Genomic DNA, 18,620 nt, shown 5'->3' with positions numbered 1-18,620 from the left:
TATATTTTATTTTGTGGGTTCTTAGGATCCCGATCCCGATCTTGCAAACCTAAAAACGATACTACGATCTTGCAAACCTAAAAACGATACTACGTAGGACTCCAATCTTGACAACTTTGGTAAAAACTATTGAGATGATGTGATTTCAATATGTATTTATCTTATCGTATATTTAAAATAATTACAAAGGTTTATAACCAATTAACATAAGAATTGTAATTTCAAAATGAATGAAAACAAAATAGTTATATCTTATAGCATATATTTGTTAATTTATATTATTTTATATTGCGTAACTATATTCGCCTAATACTTAATAGTAACAAACGTGGATCTATCTCCAAAATATATCACCAACAAAATTAGAACATATAGACAAAAGTTTCAAGAGCATGATGTAACTAAACTAAAATAATTGAAATCCATAAATAGACCCATACCGTCGAATTGATGTATGTTGTCATTTATTTGTAAATCTTTATTTATAGTAATAACAACATGTATAGTTGTTATATATTGTTCTGGTTTTATAATTTCAAAATAAACAAAGTAATAATTAGAAAGACTCCATACAAATTAAGACAAGTCTTGCTTACTCTACACATATTACTAAAAAGAAACATATGGTTACAAAGGAGTCCCCCATGTCATGTTTGTTTAGTTAAAAAGAAAATAACATCAACAACATTCTCAAATAAGCTATTGTGACATCATAATCAAATTTCAAAAGTCGTGATGAACTCGAGTGATAAAAGGGAAGAAAAGAAGGGGTGGGTGGGGTGAGGGTGGGTGAGAGTGGAATGACTAATTTCAAGAAAACCACAAAACAAATAAGGAGATGAGGAGTGAAGTAGGCCCATTCCTCTATTTTGTGTATGTGTGTGAGAGAGATAAAGAGTGTTTTAAATGACACCACCATATCATCCCCATGATTTTCTGCCATTAAAGACCCTTCTTTTCTTTACCTTCCCCTTCATCTTCAACATTTTTCTTCAATATTTTCGCTTTCAAATTCGGGGTTTTCAATAAAGATCGAAACCCATCACAAATTGCTTCATGAAACCATGAACTCTCAAGAGAATAATAACAAAAGTATCATGTTTGTATCAGAAGGGCATGATTCAAGTTCATCTCAAAGTAAAGAAGTTGCCATACCTATTCAAAAGGCTGGTTTTCATTTTCTTCCCTTGTTTTCTTTTTTCTTCATTGATTTGTTCTTGATATTGCTCTCTTTGAATCTATTCAAATGCCTTATTATATGAAATGTCTTAAGGGTCTACCTTAATTCAAATATTTATTGATCAAGTTATGATCTTTTCAAGTTTTTAGCATATGGGTATCTTTCTTTGTCATATCAACTTCATTGAACTTCATGTTGATTACAATCTGGCAGAAACAAAATTTGTGCTCATAATATGGCTAATTGAGTACACACATTGTTAAATTATAATTATTTCTTTGTTTTTTCATAAAGAAATTTGATGTTGTCAGTTTGAAAGTTTGCCTACTTTTTAGATGAAAGATAAAAATGAAATTAGGTTCATTATGTAATTTCAATGCTATGTGATTTGAATTTGTTACCTTTGTTAAAGTCATATCACTTTTGCAGATTCATTTTAGAGAATGTTTTGAGGAACAAAAAATTCATGCTTTTATTAAAAGTAGTTTTGGACCAAAAACACTTTCTCATGAAAAAAAACATTTACTTTATTTTTCAAAAAAAAAAATTAAAACCTTTCTATCACTCAAATTTTCATGATCGTAACTTAGCTTACAAGACTTGTATCACTCATGATGGTTGCTTTAATTCAACATGATTTGGCAACTAATGATTTATCCTTAAAGACAATGAAATCATTACGTTTCTTGCTAAAAAATGACCCAAATTCTAATCATTATGCTTATGCTAAACGACATTTGTTTTTTATTAACAATATTTGGTGAGAAGTCCCTTATATGAAGGAAAAAAAGCAAGTACAAAAGGTTAATCTTTGTTTATATGCAAAAAGTAATATTGCTTTTGATTATAACTTTAATTCCCACTTATCATTACAATTTGTTTTCTATGCAACATCTCAAACCTAATAGTAAACCTCTAATCAACTGAAAACCATGTAAATATTATTAATAACCAAAAACTTGCAAATTAACTAAAGAACACAAATTTTATTTGTTCGTTTTGATGAATTTTCTTGATTGTTTTCAGGGAGAAGAAGATATTTCTACTAAAAATACGGAAACACCAAATGGGAAAAATTGGAAAAAACAAAATTTGTTCTTGGAGATTCCATCAAGAACACCACAAGCTTCTTCATCACAAGAATCTGTTCAAATCAAGATTGGCCAAACAACGATTCCGACTCCTAAGAAAGTATATTTCAATCTCACACAAAGCCCTTCGGATATTAAAGCAAATGGAGCTCCCACTACTTTCTCATCAAGATCCAAATCTTCAAAGAAAAGTTTACTACCAAAATTTATGAACCGGAATACAATTCTGGATACAGAAAAGACCGATGGAAATGTAATTCCATCAGTCTCGTCTTCTATACCACAAGAGAAGCCTTCAATCCCAAGATCATGGTCTCTTTCCAAAATATTTGGCCCTCAAAGGACATCTTCTCTACCAGTCACCCCAGTTGCCCAATCTGTACTGGGCAACTCGGGTGGTTCCCTTAATTTGGAGGTACGTCTGCTTGTAAAAAGTTACATTTGGTTTCAGGATGGTTTGCAGAAAAAGTCAAGGGTTCAAGTCCAAACTCCCAAACACCAACACACATAGGAGTTTAAATTTTAATGTAGTTTGGGCTCCATATAGACAATAGCCCTTCTAATGGCTCACTCTATACATTATTTGATCGATGGAAAAATAACATTTTTTTATAGATAAAATTATAATCTTTTAACATGTGATTATTTGTAGACTAAAGTTCAAGTGCATATAGTGCGGTCACGATCAGTCCCGGTCCTCAATGAAGATATAACAATCAAAAGAGTGGATTCTTTTTTCCGTGTGATACCTTCAACCCCACGAGTGAAAGATTTCAACACCATTTCACCAATCCCTTCTCCAGCTCGTGACAAGGGTATTTCCGCCATTTCACAAACTTACACGATCATTTTGAATCTTTGAGTCTTATTTGTTTGATTTGTTTTAGATAATGAAGAAGGAGATGGTGAAGATATACCAGAAGAAGAAGCTGTTTGTAGGATATGTTTGGTTGAATTATGCGAAGGTGGAGAAACCCTAAAAATGGAATGTAGTTGCAAAGGGGAACTCGCATTGGCTCATAAAGATTGTGCTGTAAAATGGTTTAGCATCAAAGGGAACAAAACGTGCGATGTGTGCCATCAAGATGTGCAAAACTTACCCGTTACCCTTTTAAGGATCCAAAGCAGTGTCAGAAACCGAATCAATGGTGCAAGTAGACCAAACCCCATGGAAGTAGACGGATACGGGCAAGTTCATGAAAATTTTACCACTTCAATTTTATAAAGCACTCCATTTTTTTTACTTAATGGGTTAAGCACTTAATCTCAACAGCTATACATGGTTTTCTTTTCTTTTTAACGGATAGAATAACTTAATGTGTTAAGCCAAAAAATTGGCTTGATGTATTGAGACACTAACATTTTTACTAATTGTCCTTTTTAATTCATTTTAGAAAAGAAAGAGACTTGATGTATACAAGACCTAACTAAATCTAATGTCTATCTTGAATTTGGCAGTGATGTGTATCGCGTATGGCAAGAAGTGCCGATTCTTGTTATTGTCAGCATGTTGGCATATTTCTGTTTCATTGAGCAACTACTGGTAAGTAAGACTCAATATCATTACATAATTTAGTATCTAAACCATGAAATATTCATAAATTTAGTTTGTTTATTAAGGTTGGTGACATGGGTACGAGTGCAATTGCACTTTCTCTTCCCTTTTCATGTGTTTTGGGTCTTCTTTCATCCATGACATCATCAACAATGGGTAATAATTCAGATATCGATTCATTGTGTTCTTCGTGTTTGCAATTTCTGACTCAAAGATCTTGATCTGTTTACAGTGAAAAAAAGATTTGTTTGGCTATATGCTTCAGTTCAGTTTGCTTTCGTTGTAATCTTCGCCCATATTTTCTACTCTGTGGTAAGAACTAAGAATCTCAATTGCATGATTTGCATTCACTGTGTGTTTAATGGTGTTCATGTTTTTCATGTTAATGTTCATGTTCAGGTTCATGTTCAGCCAGTTTTGTCGATTCTTCTTGCAACATTTGCAGGATGTGGAGTTGCAATGAGTGGAAGTTCGATTCTTGTTGAAATTCTAAGATTTAGAAACAGATGGTGGCATAGTAGATCGGATCAACAAATGAATTCCCAGATTGTTTTGCGTCCAGAATCAAGGCGCACCCAACTCCAAACTGCATCTTCTTCTTCTTCTTCATCTTCTTCATCTTCTCAAGCTCGTGATATTGAAATTGGGAATACAAATCGCAGAGGAAGCTAGGTTTAGTATCAAGTTGCAGAATTGAAGAGAATGTTGGAAATTTGGATTGTCGTGATCCTGCAATGTTAGTAGAGATAGGAAAAAAAAGAGGAAAGAATGTTCTGTATACTGAACAACAAAGTATTATGACAATTTGATTTATTGACAATGATTCAAGAAGTATGTTAGACGAATACTGATAAGAAATTCAATCATCTAGATTGATAATAAGTGTAGATAACAGCTCGATCAGATCAAGTTAACTTACAATGAATAGCACGCTAAAAATCAGAACTCAGAAGGTAGAATTCGGAAGTAACTAGTATGTAAAGAATCAAACGAATGGATCCACAAGATCTGAATGAAATTTACAGCATAATGTATGATGATAATGTGATACTGTGATGATGAGATAATGTCCACCTTTGTATAGATCTAGATCTAGATTATGATGATGTGGCCAGATTCGAATTTTAGAGGAACTCTCTTCTTGCGGCGGAGCTGAATTCTGCTCGCCGGATGTTCTGTTGGCGTTTCTTGTACAGCAATCCTCCAAATCCGACAACACAAGCGGCAGCGATTACTCCGATCGCAATCCCGGCCTTCTTCCCGCCGCTCATTCCTCCTGACGAAGATTTATTCGATTCCTCGCTTTTCACATTGGCAGAGGACAGATCATTATCATCCGCCGTTTCCGGTGCCGGAGATATAGCTGGAGGTGCAGACGTAGCGGGTGGCGGAGTGGAAGTAGGAGTGGGAGCCAGATCTGACGACGGCGGAGGTGCTGGTGGAGAACCGGCTGAAGGAGATGGAGATGGAGATGGAATTGTAGGTTGATCATCAGAACCGCTTTGTGGAGCAGGAGACGGCGAAACTCCGGCTGGATCTGAAGAAACAGAGAGAGTAAACAGAAGTGTGAAAGCCAATAAAGAAATGAACCTTTTGGCCACCATTGTTGCTGATGCTGCTTGTGTAGTGTATGAATTTGTTGAAGAACAGATGATTGAATGCAGATCTAGGAGTGAAGAAGATCGATGGAAAAAATTGAAGCGTGAATTCAAAGCAAATATATGGAGGGTGGATGAGAGAAATGGGGTAACCGCGTAGATATAGGAAATCGAATCCCAACAGATATATTAGCGAATGGCGAGTGAGATTAGCATTTAAACCGTGAAAGAAGATTGACTTGGTACTTTAAAATACATAAGAATGCATTCTTGGTCCCTACAAAATTTCAACTTTAGTCTAAGTATTTTTTAGGAGCAATTCTTTTAGGGTTTATTTTTACTGCATGGTTGGTCTTTTTATCCATTAGCATAGTTTGACTTTGACCTCCTGCAATTTGTTCTAATGAGCCTATTATGACAACTAAAAAGGCTAAGATTTTCTACCTTCATTGTCGCATATTGGCAAAGGCGATAAAGAAAACAACAGAGTTTAGCTTGAACCGGTCGACTAAAGGGCCTCTTGAACCTCTAATGTGGAGTTGTTGATCGGTGCAAAGAAGGCCCCTTTGGTTAACCAAGTATCTAGAGAAAACGTTTAGGGAGGTGTTATCAATATGAGAAAGATTTGTATCACCGCTCGTGGACATGCCATGATTCCTATGTCATCGTCAAAGTCTTTAATCAGTTGGACTAATCCAAACTAGTTTTTTAACCATCAGTTACCAATGAAGGCAAACCACTTATAGAGGAAAAAAAGAACTTTTGTTAGCAAATCTGGTGATTAAACCGAGGAAGAACCAAACATGGTGAGGTGGTCTGAGTTTGAAGAGGATAAGCCATGTATATGTCTTCTACATCGCCCTTCCTCACCGTTAACTTCATATTCGTTGTGGACCACCGTCCTTAAATCCATGTCCATGGTGACCGATTCTAGGGCTAAATAATTGGATATAAGGCTTTGTATCTTCGTTAATTTAGATGGTAACTAGATCTAAGTTTGTGTAACCATGTTTTTAAAGTGGTGGGATTTGGTGATGGGAAGAAAAGGAAGAAGGTTGTTCATGCACAACCATGTTTTTCAAGTAACTCAATTTGTATGGCTATGAAATTTACTTTGTAACTATCTATTGTTTAAATATAAAGTAGGTATGAAATTTACTTTGTAAGTTGTAAAAATATCTTGCAAATTATAAAGATAGGTGTCTAATTTTACTCTATAAATTTTCTAATGTTAGAGATGTGTTTCTAGTACTAAATTAATGTTATAATTTTTTTTAACGGATGGATATATTAACTAACAAGATTCTAGGTAAAATGATATTACAAAGTGATAGTCATAAGTGGGTTTGAAGCCAAAGATCCTAATTAACTTTTGGTTTATGTTTCATATGAACGAATCAATTAGAAGAGCTCGCCGGAATACTATCAAAAATATAATCTTCTAAGATTTTTCAAGGCAAACAACAACGTATTTCGAATCTAATGTTATAATTGGTGCACATTTTGGTTTGTTCCACATCTTTTTTTATTCAAGGAAAAAATTTAGAATTTAAATTTTATTTGTTTTACGTTGTTAACCACATTGAGAAACCCAGAGTTGAATAACCCATAACTAATTTAATTATTAAAATTCACCTTATTTAGTTTGGTTACAATTCATTTAGAAATGTTAAAAACCTAACAAAATGAAACTAATTAAACCAAATTGTATAACATCCATAGTGGTTGCAAAATGGGGGTAGTGATTGGTGACAACCTCATTGATTTGGAAGTGAGGATTTAATTATATTTTGGGGTGGGGATCGATGGGAGGAATGTATCCCTCCATCCATGCCACTTGGACCGACCCCTGCCTATTTTATTTAGATGGTGGCCGAATCTAGGGCTAAATATCTAAACTGGTATATAGAATAAAGCCAATTGAAAAATGATGAAACAAAAACAAATCAGCCATTACTATTCCAAAGTGGTAAAATTCAAAGTATTGCTTAGGCGTTAACTTAAACTTTAATGGAACAAACTTGAAATCAGAACATACATAGTTGGTAATCTAATGGTATAAACATAGACATAAGTGGAAATATAAACAAAAAATGTAGAGGTCACTTGGACAATCATGAGGCAACAAAATTGTTAGTGGATCATATTTCACAAGAAAACATACCAAATCAAATCTCATTCACATTCACTATTAAAAGCATAAAAAACAAACACCCCATAACCGATCCAACAGTCCACACGAGTATCCAAAACTACTACGTTTTCAGATAAATGCGTGCTTTAAAGCTGCATCAACATCCTTACTAATTATCATATTAATTATGAGTTTAAGACCTTGAGAAAGCATAAACGAGAAAGAGGAAAAAGGTTAAGAATATGACTTCTAACACCAAAAGCTTTTTGGAGTCATCTAGAGATCGATAATGAGTCAAATTTCATATCCAGATTTTTTCATGTCGAAGAAGATGTATATTACTAAATCTGGTATCGTTTGGTTGTTAATGGTATGTGATGGTGATGGTCCTTGAAAGAATTGGCAGTACTTGAAAGAATTTTAAGCAATAATAAAATACAATTGAAATAAATAAAAAAAATATTAGAAAAATGAATTCTCAAAAACCATGGATCTAATTTATTCTAACTAGATCAACCAAAGTAGAAGCTTTATGTAGAAATTATGTTCAAAAGACGACATCTCTATGACTCTTATCAAAATATCAAATGGTTAAATCCAATTAGCTATTAGTTAGGACCAATTTAACAACCTATCCAACTGGATATTGGATTTGATCGGTTTTATTCATTTGATAAATATTGTTGAAAGTTTATAATAATAGAGACAAAATTATTCCTGAAATTTTATATTCAAAAGTCTCATTTGACTTAAATATACAAATCATTTTTGATCTTTGACTTATTAGACAAACTCCATGTAAATATTTATTCGCTAGACATATAGAGTAGTAGCATGCAATAAATAGTGGCCCTTTCATTTTCAAGGAATATCCAACACCCATCAAAAGAGAAAGGCCAATCCGGCGTGCGATTTATGTCGGCCTATGAAGGATAATGGAGTTTTATTCTTCACACAAACATGTCCTTTTTATTCTTTCCATCAATAATCAAGTCTTTCACTTGACAGGAAAATGCAAGAAAGTTCACATAGTATATATTTTGCTTCATTATGAACCATTTCATTAGAATGATACATGTGAGAGGAAGCACCATAATTGTTTTGAACAAAAACAAAAAATCTTCATAACTATTGATTAAAAAGTTGACAATTTATGAGCATTGCTCTATGAACTTTTGGAAAATATTTTCAATAGTGCTTGCCTTCCATTATAAATTTGCATTCACAACAAATCATTTTCAAAGAGATTTACCCAAATGTGAGGTGGGTTTAGAAATAGTGAAGCACATGACATAAAATGATAAAATCATTTGTGGACATAAATTTTCAAGATTTTAAAATAAATCGATGCCATCATTTTATGTAAGAATAATACCAAGAGCAATCCGTTTTGATATTTGGCCACCATGAGAGGGGGTGATGTTAAATTATACAAGTTGTTTCACTATTGTTACATCGGATATTAAAAAATGAACATTAAGTTACATTACGACTGAATTGTAATTATACATTTACATTTTGTTCTCGAGTTTTAAAGTTTAGGAAAAGAAAGTGAAGGGAAAAAATAATTATCGGTGTTGAAAAGATATTAAAGTTATATTCTCAAGTTTAAAAGAAAGAAAAAATGATATTTTTACGCATCATTGGTTAGTGTACAAAAAAACCATTAACATGTTTTAATAAGCAAAACAATCAACTACATGTTTTAATCAATAAGACAATGTTCCAAAACAATCAACTACATCTTTTAATCAACACATTCCAAAACAATCACCAAGTTTCAAATTTCATACTCGTGGTCCCATTATTTTACCTAAGATATTCATCCACATGTAAAGAGGACAACCAAATAGGGCTCGTGCTTTTTTCCGAATGATCCACCAAAAAAATATAAACATTCGACAAGTCATCTTATATCTTATTGCCATAAGCTGTAACTTTTTTTTTCCGAATAAACATGTGGATGAGATCTTTTCAATGCCTTAGAGTAAGCTGTTAAAAGTACAACACCTAAATGCATGTGCACGAGTTATTTTGTCTATTTTATGTTTATTTCTTTCTGTTCAGTTTTCAGCTTTTATCTTTCCTTAGTGGGTAGTTACTTTATTGGTAGAAGTTACATTTAGTTGTCAGTTTCTTTTCTCGTGTAAGCCTCATAAGGCATGTTGTTCAGTTGGTTTTATGTTAATGCAGAAGTAGTTTTTCCTTTTTTATGTTAGTGCTTTCCCGTATAATCTTATTGTTTGTAAAAGTGTGTGTCTTTTAGCCTTCAAGTTTAACAAACTGGTATCAGAGTCAGGTTCAATGGCTGACCTTCAAACTACTGGTGGAGTGAAGAAACTTAACAACCAGAATTACAACACGTGGTCTACCTGCATCATGTCATACATGCAAGGGCAAGATCTCTGAGAAGTTGTAAATGGGTCAGAGACAAGTCAACCGGTGGCAGAAGACAACAATGGAACCTTACGCAAGTGGAAGATTAAAGCAGGCAAGGCCATGTTCGTTTTAAAAACAACAGTTGAAGAAGATATTCTGGAACATATCAGGGATGTAGTGACTCCAAAGGAGGCTTGGGATATGTTGAAAACCCTATTCTCTAAGAAGAATGATGCTAAGTTACAACTTCTTGAGAATGAATTAGTATCTGTGTCTCAGAGGGATATGACAATTCCCCGGTACTTTCACAAGGTAAAGTCTACATGCAGAGAAATTACAGAGCTTGATCCTCAGTCACAGATAAGCGAAACAAGGATGAAAAGGATTATAATTCATGGTCTAAAACCAGAATTCAGAAGCTTTGTAGCAGCGGTTCAAGGTTGGTCCACTCAACCTTCTCTCGTTGAATTTGAGAATCTCCTAGCCGGACAGGAAGCCTTAGTGAAGCAGATGAGTGGGGGCCTCGATTAAGACTGATGAAGAAGCCCTCTATGCAGAAAAGGGCAAACGAAAGTATCGATCACAGTCTAGTCGGCACTACAAAAAGAGCTCTGATAAAACTAGAAACTATGAGTCAGGGAAGAATACTCGTAAGTTTGAAAAAGGAGAACCATCTGAGGATAAACAAAAGAACCATCGTTCCAACAAACGATTTCCTTTCAAGTGTCATAATTGTGGCCGCAAGGGACATATGGCACACAACTGTCGTTCAGAACAGTTGGAAGAGGGTAATGTTGCAACATCGCAAGAAGAAGAAGCATGGGATGCAGAAGCTTTGTATGCACAAGTCAAGGACGAAGTGGCGTTTAGTGCAACTGCTGAAAATAGTGAAGATAGTCTTGATGAATGGATTGTTGACTCTGGATGTTCAAACCATATGACTGGGGAGCATGAGAAACTTCAAGATTCTATCAATTACGGCGGTAGTCGAGTGGTTGTGATAGCCGATAACTCTAAACTCTCAATTGCAGATGTTGGCAATGTAGTGTTTCGTCCAAAAGATAACAACAAAGAATTGAGACTAGAAAGTGTCTACCACGTTCCGGGTATGAAGAAGAATCTTCTTTCAGTTTCACAATTGGCCTCATTTGGTCACTATGTGTTGTTTGGTCCGAATGATGTGAAGATCTTCAAAGAATTTGAAACTCGATCGAAACCTATACTAAAGGGACGACGGGCTGATTCAATCTATGTGATGTCGGCTGAGACGGCGTATGTAGAAAAGACAAAAAGCAACCAAAATGCAGACCTGTGGCACATGAGATTAAGTCACGTGAGCTATGATAAACTTGACTTAATGATGAAGAAACAGATGGTGAAAGGACTTCCTCAACTAGAAATCCGAAAGGATATTATCTGTGTTGGGTGTCAATTTGGAAAAGCGCATCAACAACCCTTCGAAAGTTCAAAGTATCAGTCGAAAGTTCCCTTAGAACTCGTTCATTCTGATGTCTTCGGACCTGTGAAACAGTCATCAATCAAAGGCATGAGGTATATGGTAACTTTCATTGATGATTTCTCAAGATATGTATGGGTATATTTTATGAAAGAAAAGTCAGAAGTGTTCATGAAGTTTAAGGAGTTCAAACTTGAAGCTGAGAGAGAAACTAGAGGTAGTATAGGTTGTCTACGCTCAGATAATGGGGGAGAGTGTCTTGCTGATGAATTCTCAATGTATTTGAAGAAACACAAGATTAAACGACAACTGACTTGTCCCAATACGCCACAGCAGAATGGAATTTCAGATAGAAAGAATCGCCATCTGTCTGAGATTTGTGGCAGCATGTTACATGATAAAAACGTACAAGGGCGTTTCTGGGAAGAAGCTATGAAGACTGCAACTTATGTAATCAACAGAATACCTCAACAAGGGCTCAAATACTTGTCACCGTTTGAGAAGTTGTGGAATATAAAGCCTAATGTAAGTCATTTTCGAGTGTTTGGTTGTATTGCTTATGTTTTTGTGCCTAATCATCTTCGTAGCAAAATGGAAAAGAAAGCAATTCGATGTATTTTTGTGGGATACGATCAAGAGAGGAAAGGATGGCGTTGTTGTGACCCAACCACAGGAAAGTGTTACACTTCAAGGAATGTTGTATTCGATGAAGCTTCATCATGGTGGTCAACAAATTGTGAAGTACTTCCAGATTCAGGTCTATTTAAGGATAAGCTTGAATCCTCTGATGCCAACTTAAAACTTGATGAAGTAGATGTTATTCTAGAGGATGATGAAGCTCAATTCCAAAGTTCTAGACCATGGCAAACTGGTAGTTTTCATCCAAGAATCAATAATGAAGATGGTGGTGAAAACTTGAGTCTGAGAAGATCATCAAGACCAAAGAAACCAAATCCCAGATACGCAAATGCTGCTGTAATTGAAGATGTAGCAATAGAACCTGATTCGTACCAACAAGCTTGCCTCAAAAAGGAGTGGATCACTGCCATGGAAGAAGAGTACACTGCTCTAATGAGAAACCAAACTTGGGAATTGGTTCCTAAACCAACCAATGCAAAGCCCATCTCTTGTAAGTGGGTTTATAAAGTCAAACGGAAAGCTGATGGTTCAGTAGAAAGGCTGAAGGCTCGACTTGTTGCACGAGGTTTCTCTCAAGAATACGGGCTCGACTACGAAGAAACATTTAGCCCTGTAGCAAAACTAACCACAGTGAGAGTTCTACTGGCCTTAGCTGCTAGTAAAGGATGGAATATGTGGCAAATGGATGTGAGTAATGCATTTTTATATGGATTGATCGAGTGATTCTAATGGATCAACCTCAGGGCTTTGTAAGTAAAACACATCCACAATATGTATGCAAGCTTAAGAAAGCCTTGTATGGACTAAAACAATCACCGAGAGCCTGGTTCGGAAAAATTGTTGAATTTCTCGAACATAACGGATATTCTATAACAACTTCTGATGCAAGTCTTTTGGGTAAAAGTAAAGGAGACAAGGTTGCTGTGGTTCTGGTATATGCAGATGATCTGATAATCACAGGAAACTATGATGAAATGATTACTCAGCTCAAAGAAAATCTCTGCACTCGGTTTTATATGAAAGACTTGGGAAGGTTGAATCATTTCCTAGGTTTAAAGTTGAGCTACCAGCATGATGTGATTGTTTTGCATCAAAGGAAATATTCCACAGACCTGTTAAATAAGTTTGGGATGTTAGATCGCAAGCCAGCTGTAACACCCATGGATGCAAATGTCAAGTTTAATGTAACAGCAGGTAGAGAACTGGAAGATGCTTCAATGTATAGAAAAACTGTGGGAAGCCTTTTATATTTAACTCTAACGAGACTTGATATAGCCTTTGTTGTTGGAGTTTTGAGTCGCTTCATGCAAAATCCAAGAAAGCCTCACCTGGAGGCAGTACGAAGGGTACTAAGGTATATCAAGATGACACTAATTCAAGAAAGCCTCACCTGGAGTTTTGAGTCGCTTCATGCAATATCGTCTTCATTTACGTTGTTTATAATAAATTTATAATGTCCGTTGAACTCGCAACATTTTACTCTCATATCGCGAAACTTGAAACATATTTCATCAACATTACGACTTGGACGACTATGCTAATGGTTAACTTCTCTTCTTCCTCTTCTGACCAATTCCGCATTTTGGGAGCCATGATTTTTGAAAAATCAAGCAACACAAATGTGTGAAATTGAATAAATGTAAAGAATAATTTTGTGAAATATAGAGAAGGTGTTGTGGTATTTATAGAAGGTTTGTAGTGATTTTTTATTTAGGTAAAAAAAAATTAAACTAGCCGTTACTCACAGTCAAAGGAAACAAAAGGGAAGAGGTGTTTCGATTGAGCATTGCAACTCGTGGTGGGCAACACTCTCAACCACGAGCACGCCGAACCACGAAGGTCTAGGCTAGTGTGCATGAGCCACAGTCCTGACCACATAGACCACCAGACCGTTCATGGCCGGTATTCCAAACGGTCTAAAAATCTAGTTTTTGTGGCTTTGCCCAGGTCTTTGCTTGGTGGGTCTTTTTTAATGATTATTTGCCGGTTTCAAAAATAAAAATTGCATTGATACTTATATTGTGGCATCAACAATATTGTTAATTAATTCCATAGTTTGTCGAATTAATGTTCTTATACATGAATATTAATACCACTATTGAAACTCATGAATGCAATGTTATTTGTTTCTAATAACTTATCAATTGTTTGTCCAGCTAAATTATTATTTTTTTAGCTACTTACGTCCATCTTTTCCTAATTGCCAAATCTTTAGCAAATAACTCATGTTGGTTGTTTTGGGACAATGTTTTGCTTATCAAAACATGCTGATTTTTCCATACATTAACCAATGATAGGCAAAAATATAAAAATATCATTTTAATTTCCTATCCTTCCAACTTAAGAATACAACTATCATTCCCTCAAAATCGAGAACACAAATAACTGTTTTTTTTCTCCCTTTCCCTTCCTTTTCCTGTTCAATTTCCTTAACTATATAATTAGAGATCAATAGATTCAATACTCCACAATATATTCCTCAAGCATACATCAAATGTCCACATAAAACTTAGTGAAAATGTCTCCAACAAAAATAATGAATCACTTAGAAATTATATACCAAAATCAAAGTTCAGGTTTTTGCTAAAATGGAATTACCAACCTACTATTCTCTAGAAATCCAATTACGACATTTTATGTTTTAGATTGCCTATCTTGATTGAAGAACAAATGTGCATTATGAACAAAACTCTGAATCAAAGCATAAGAACATAAATAATAAGATTATGCTTCAGCAGTAGAAAGATGATATTTTTTAAAATCAGAATAGGGATCGCAGCTTCATAGATAAATTCGACAAACTAAAAACAAATATTTTCATCCAAATGTCTAAACAAAATGATGATTTGATGAAAGTAAAGCTCATGAAATGGATAAAAACTGAAAATTCAAAAGAAAACTATATGAGAAGACAAAGAAAGTTCCTCACTTGAATCCAAATACACTTTGCAATCTGCATCAATCCAGAGGAATCTCAACATCTCCATCAGCAATTTCCTGCTGTAAATCCTTCGGATCTTTTCCATCAACCGTACAACCAACAGAAACGCACGTTCCAAGGATCTCTTTTACAGTTCCTTGCAACTCCTTAGCCATGGACCTCGGCCTCATGACCTTAGCGATCTCAATCACGTCATCGAGAGAAATGTTGCCGCTGTGCTTAATGTTTTTCACCTTCTTACGATCACGCTCAGGCTCCTTCAGCGCTTTGATGACAAGAGCAGCGGCGGAAGGGACGACGGAGACTTTAGCCTGACGATTCTGAACAGTGAGCTTGACAGTAACTCTTAAACCCTTCCAGTCCTTTGCGGTTTCCTTGGCGATGTCTTCTCCGATCTTCTTTGGAGAAAGACCGAGTGGTCCGATCTTAGGAGCGAGTGAACTCGCTGCACCGACTTCACCTCCGGTGACACGGACGTAAACGTCGACGACCTGCGATGGATCGAACTTCGGCGGCATCTTGAAAGAGCAGAGGTAGAAGGAGGCTAGGGCTTTCGGATGGAGTTGAACTTGAACGGATGGGGGATACGTTAGGGTTTAGCAGACTGTGATGGAATTGTCATTTATGCCCTTGAGCTCCAACGACCCAAACAGTATCAATGAAGCCCATAATGGGTTTCTCAAGATTTACGAATATTTTAGTATAGCCCATGGGCTAGGATCCAAATTCCATAAAAGTCATGAAATTTTTTGATAATTTTTCTTACTTACAATTCCGCATGTTAATGTGGCCTAATAGATAGAAATGCACACTAGCCGTATTGGGTTGGTCTTAGACCAGTCATGAAACAATCTAGTTTTTTAGGACTGATTTTGGAACGGTCTGTTTTCTTAAACCGGTCTGGGACAGTTGTGACTGGTTCTTTTCCGGACAGTCTTTGTCTTTTTCTGTCTGGTTTCACGTTTTTTGTGTGTTTCTTTTTCGGTTCGGTTTAGAGGTTTTTTGATTTTTTTTTTTTCGGTTTTGAGTTTTTCCATTAATATATGTGTGATTATAACCAAAGTGATATGCTAAGATGTACTAAAAATGATATACTAAATATTAATAAACAAAAGAACAGAAAAGGTTGGGTAATATGCGATTAAAAAATGTGTAATTAGCACAAAAATAGTATGTATATAAACCTTTAGGTCCGGTCTTTTTTGGAACAGGCCTTGTAACAGTCATTTTCTCAAGTCAGGTACCGTTTGTTTTTCCAGTACGGTCTCATTTTAGACATATTCGATCTCTTTTTTTTAATAGAAACAGTCCAATTCCAAAACATGTTTTTTTTGTATACGTTTGATAATAGATTTTAGATACCGACAAAACTTTTAATTGCATAAAACCCTTTCCAGTTTCATATTTTTTTATTTAACCACCGGAACATTTTTTCTTATTTAACCATGAAAATATAAATATTTTCCAAATTTACTACAAAAACTTTTAGTTTTTTTATATTTAACCTTATAAACTTATTTACATCTAACCACACAAACCATACTGACATACTGACAAGTGCAGTTTTGTAGTTTGAAAAATCATTCGGTTTAGGTTTTTCCAATTTAAAACCGTCTTTTTCGATTTATAGTCTTTGGCTTTTACATTTTTTGTTTTTACACAATTTTTATGGCGAAAGTAAAGTAATATATATATATATATATATATATATATATATATATATATATATATATATATATATATATATATATATATATATATATTACACAAGTTAGATTGCAATCTTGTTCACAGTTACTTTTAAATATAATTTTCGATATTTCTAGTTTTGTCAATTAGTAACTTTATGATAAGAGGATGATTACTAGGCCTTTTAATATGGCTAAAGTATTGTCCTAAAAAAAAGTATCATCAGTGTAATATTACATATTCTTAAACAATATCCTAAACATATTACAGTTAGTGAAATTATTCATTGAGCAACATCCGGCACTCCATTCCCATCGATAAGATTTTTCAAATCCCATGCACAACCCTTCAATTTTTATCTAATCGCTTTATACACACTTATCGTAATCAAGAGATCTTCTATAAGACCATCAGTAATACTCTCCACGACGGCTTTCAGATCACCACAACGAGCCACCACAAAACCCATGGAGTACTCTCCACGGAGAGAGAGAGAGAGAGAGAGAGAGAGAGAGAGAGAGAGAGAGAGAGAGAGAAGAAGAAGAAGAAGAAGAAGAAGGTTGAGGCTTTAGAAAAGGTCCGGTCGTGGTCCTCCATCCTCCCCACCACAAATCACCGCGACCATGTCCGACCACGAAGGTCCGGGCTGGTGTGCACAGACAACGCTCGTGGTCATGTAGACCATGAGCCCCTTTGTTGTCGGTACTCCAGATGGCCTAACAAAGACAATTGCAAATAATCTAGAATTTGAAGAAACAAATGAACCAACATTAGATTTTTTAAGAATCTTCACAAAACTCATTGTTGCACCTATTGTTGGATTCCCCATAACTATAATAGTGCTCTTAAAACAAAGAAGTATGGCTCGGAGGGAATTTATGGAGAGAAATTAAATATCGTTTTATTTTTCTTCGTAATTGTCTTTCTAGCAATATAAAATAATGATTTACGCTAAGCCTTCAATAGATACCCCTCTATCAATCCAAACGAGTCTTCCATAGCAAATAAATCCTAATACCATAATTGTGTATCTAGGTAGATGTAACGACCGTCATTTGAGGTATTAATTATTAAATATTTCTTAAATTATTGTTGGGCTAAATATGGATAAAAATGACTATTGGTTTGGACTTAAACAAGTGGGCCAAAGAATTGGGCCGCCTATAAGACGTACGCTGGGCGTAGCCTTGGTGTACGCGGGGCGTAGAGGCCTGCATTAGATACGGGGGGTCGCGCAGTGTACCATGAGTACACGCAGCGTACGTGAGCAGATGTCAAAACCCTAATTTTTAGGGTTTACGACATATAAATACCCCATTATAGCCACCCCTGGCCTCCTTACCAACCCCTTACCCTCAGAAAACCCTAATTCTCCCTCATTCTCCATTGTTGTGTGTGTTTGACCTTTTGAGCTCATTTTTTGTGAAGAAAGGCTTGGAAGAAGAGAAGAAGAGTTGAAGAAGAAGAACTGGAGTATATTGAGCTCAAGGATCTGGGACTATTTCATCTTTTGGCACTCAAAGGAGGTATAAAGCTCCTAACTTTACTCTAAGAAGCTTATATCTAAGATTATGGAGTTTTGGACCTTTTTAGGTCTAAAGGTTGGATTTTTATCATGCAACTTCGTTTTTGAGCTTAGGGTTGCCAGCCTTGGAGCTCAAAGCCTTCCTTTAGCAGTAAAGTTTCAACCTTTAAGGCCTTTATGTAACCATGCATAAGATCTAGCCATTTCTACAGAGTTAGTTGCCATTACTCAATGTTTGGGCTCATTTGGTGGGTTGCAAGCCACCAAGTGATCGACTTTTTGGATCAAGACATTGAAAAGGACTTGGATCTGTAGTTATAGCCTCTGGAGTTGAGTATTAAGTGCTTAATGGGAAAATTAGTTTAACATGGTAGTATGTTGGGCGTACCAGCCAGTACGCGCAACGTACAAGGCATACAGCAGGTACACGTTG

General features: G+C 35.4%; 2 protein-coding genes and 1 pseudogene across 2 annotated transcripts; 1 reads left to right on the top strand and 2 right to left on the bottom strand.

Moving 5' to 3' along the window:
* The first annotated feature begins 791 nt into the window (after positions 1-791).
* On the top strand, positions 792-4,660 carry LOC145119468 (uncharacterized). The gene is made up of 8 exons (XM_079055128.1): positions 792-1,166; positions 2,207-2,686; positions 2,924-3,086; positions 3,159-3,459; positions 3,730-3,814; positions 3,892-3,982; positions 4,059-4,138; positions 4,226-4,660. The coding sequence occupies exons 1-8, from the start codon at positions 1,065-1,067 to the stop codon at positions 4,496-4,498; spliced, it is 1,575 nt and encodes a 524-aa protein (XP_078911254.1). The 5' UTR covers positions 792-1,064; the 3' UTR covers positions 4,499-4,660.
* A 14-nt stretch (positions 4,661-4,674) lies between these two features.
* On the bottom strand, positions 4,675-5,625 carry LOC145119469 (uncharacterized). Its single transcript, XM_079055129.1, has one exon. The coding sequence runs from the start codon at positions 5,428-5,430 to the stop codon at positions 4,951-4,953; it is 480 nt and encodes a 159-aa protein (XP_078911255.1). The 5' UTR covers positions 5,431-5,625; the 3' UTR covers positions 4,675-4,950.
* Positions 5,626-14,824: 9,199 nt separating this feature from the next.
* LOC145122717 (large ribosomal subunit protein uL11 pseudogene) lies at positions 14,825-15,577 on the bottom strand (annotated as a pseudogene).
* Positions 15,578-18,620: the final 3,043 nt, after the last annotated feature.

The sequence above is a fragment of the Lactuca virosa genome, chromosome 6 (genome assembly GCF_052849685.1).
Source record: "Lactuca virosa cultivar CGN04683 chromosome 6, Lactuca_virosa_CGN04683_v6, whole genome shotgun sequence".
NCBI lineage: Eukaryota > Viridiplantae > Streptophyta > Magnoliopsida > Asterales > Asteraceae > Lactuca > Lactuca virosa.
The sequence above is the reverse complement of the archived record's forward strand: the minus strand, read 5'-3'. Positions and strand labels throughout refer to the sequence as shown.

Excerpts from the sequence above, each read along its gene's own strand:
- LOC145119468 (XM_079055128.1), top strand. The coding sequence starts at position 1,065 with ATGAACTCTCAAGAGAATAATAACAAAAGTATCATGTTTGTATCAGAA. Across the intron at positions 2,687-2,923 it reads GTGGTTCCCTTAATTTGGAG|ACTAAAGTTCAAGTGCATAT; the intron begins GTACGTCTGCTT and ends GATTATTTGTAG. Across the intron at positions 3,983-4,058 it reads CATGACATCATCAACAATGG|TGAAAAAAAGATTTGTTTGG; the intron begins GTAATAATTCAG and ends ATCTGTTTACAG.
- LOC145119469 (XM_079055129.1), bottom strand. The coding sequence starts at position 5,430 with ATGGTGGCCAAAAGGTTCATTTCTTTATTGGCTTTCACACTTCTGTTT.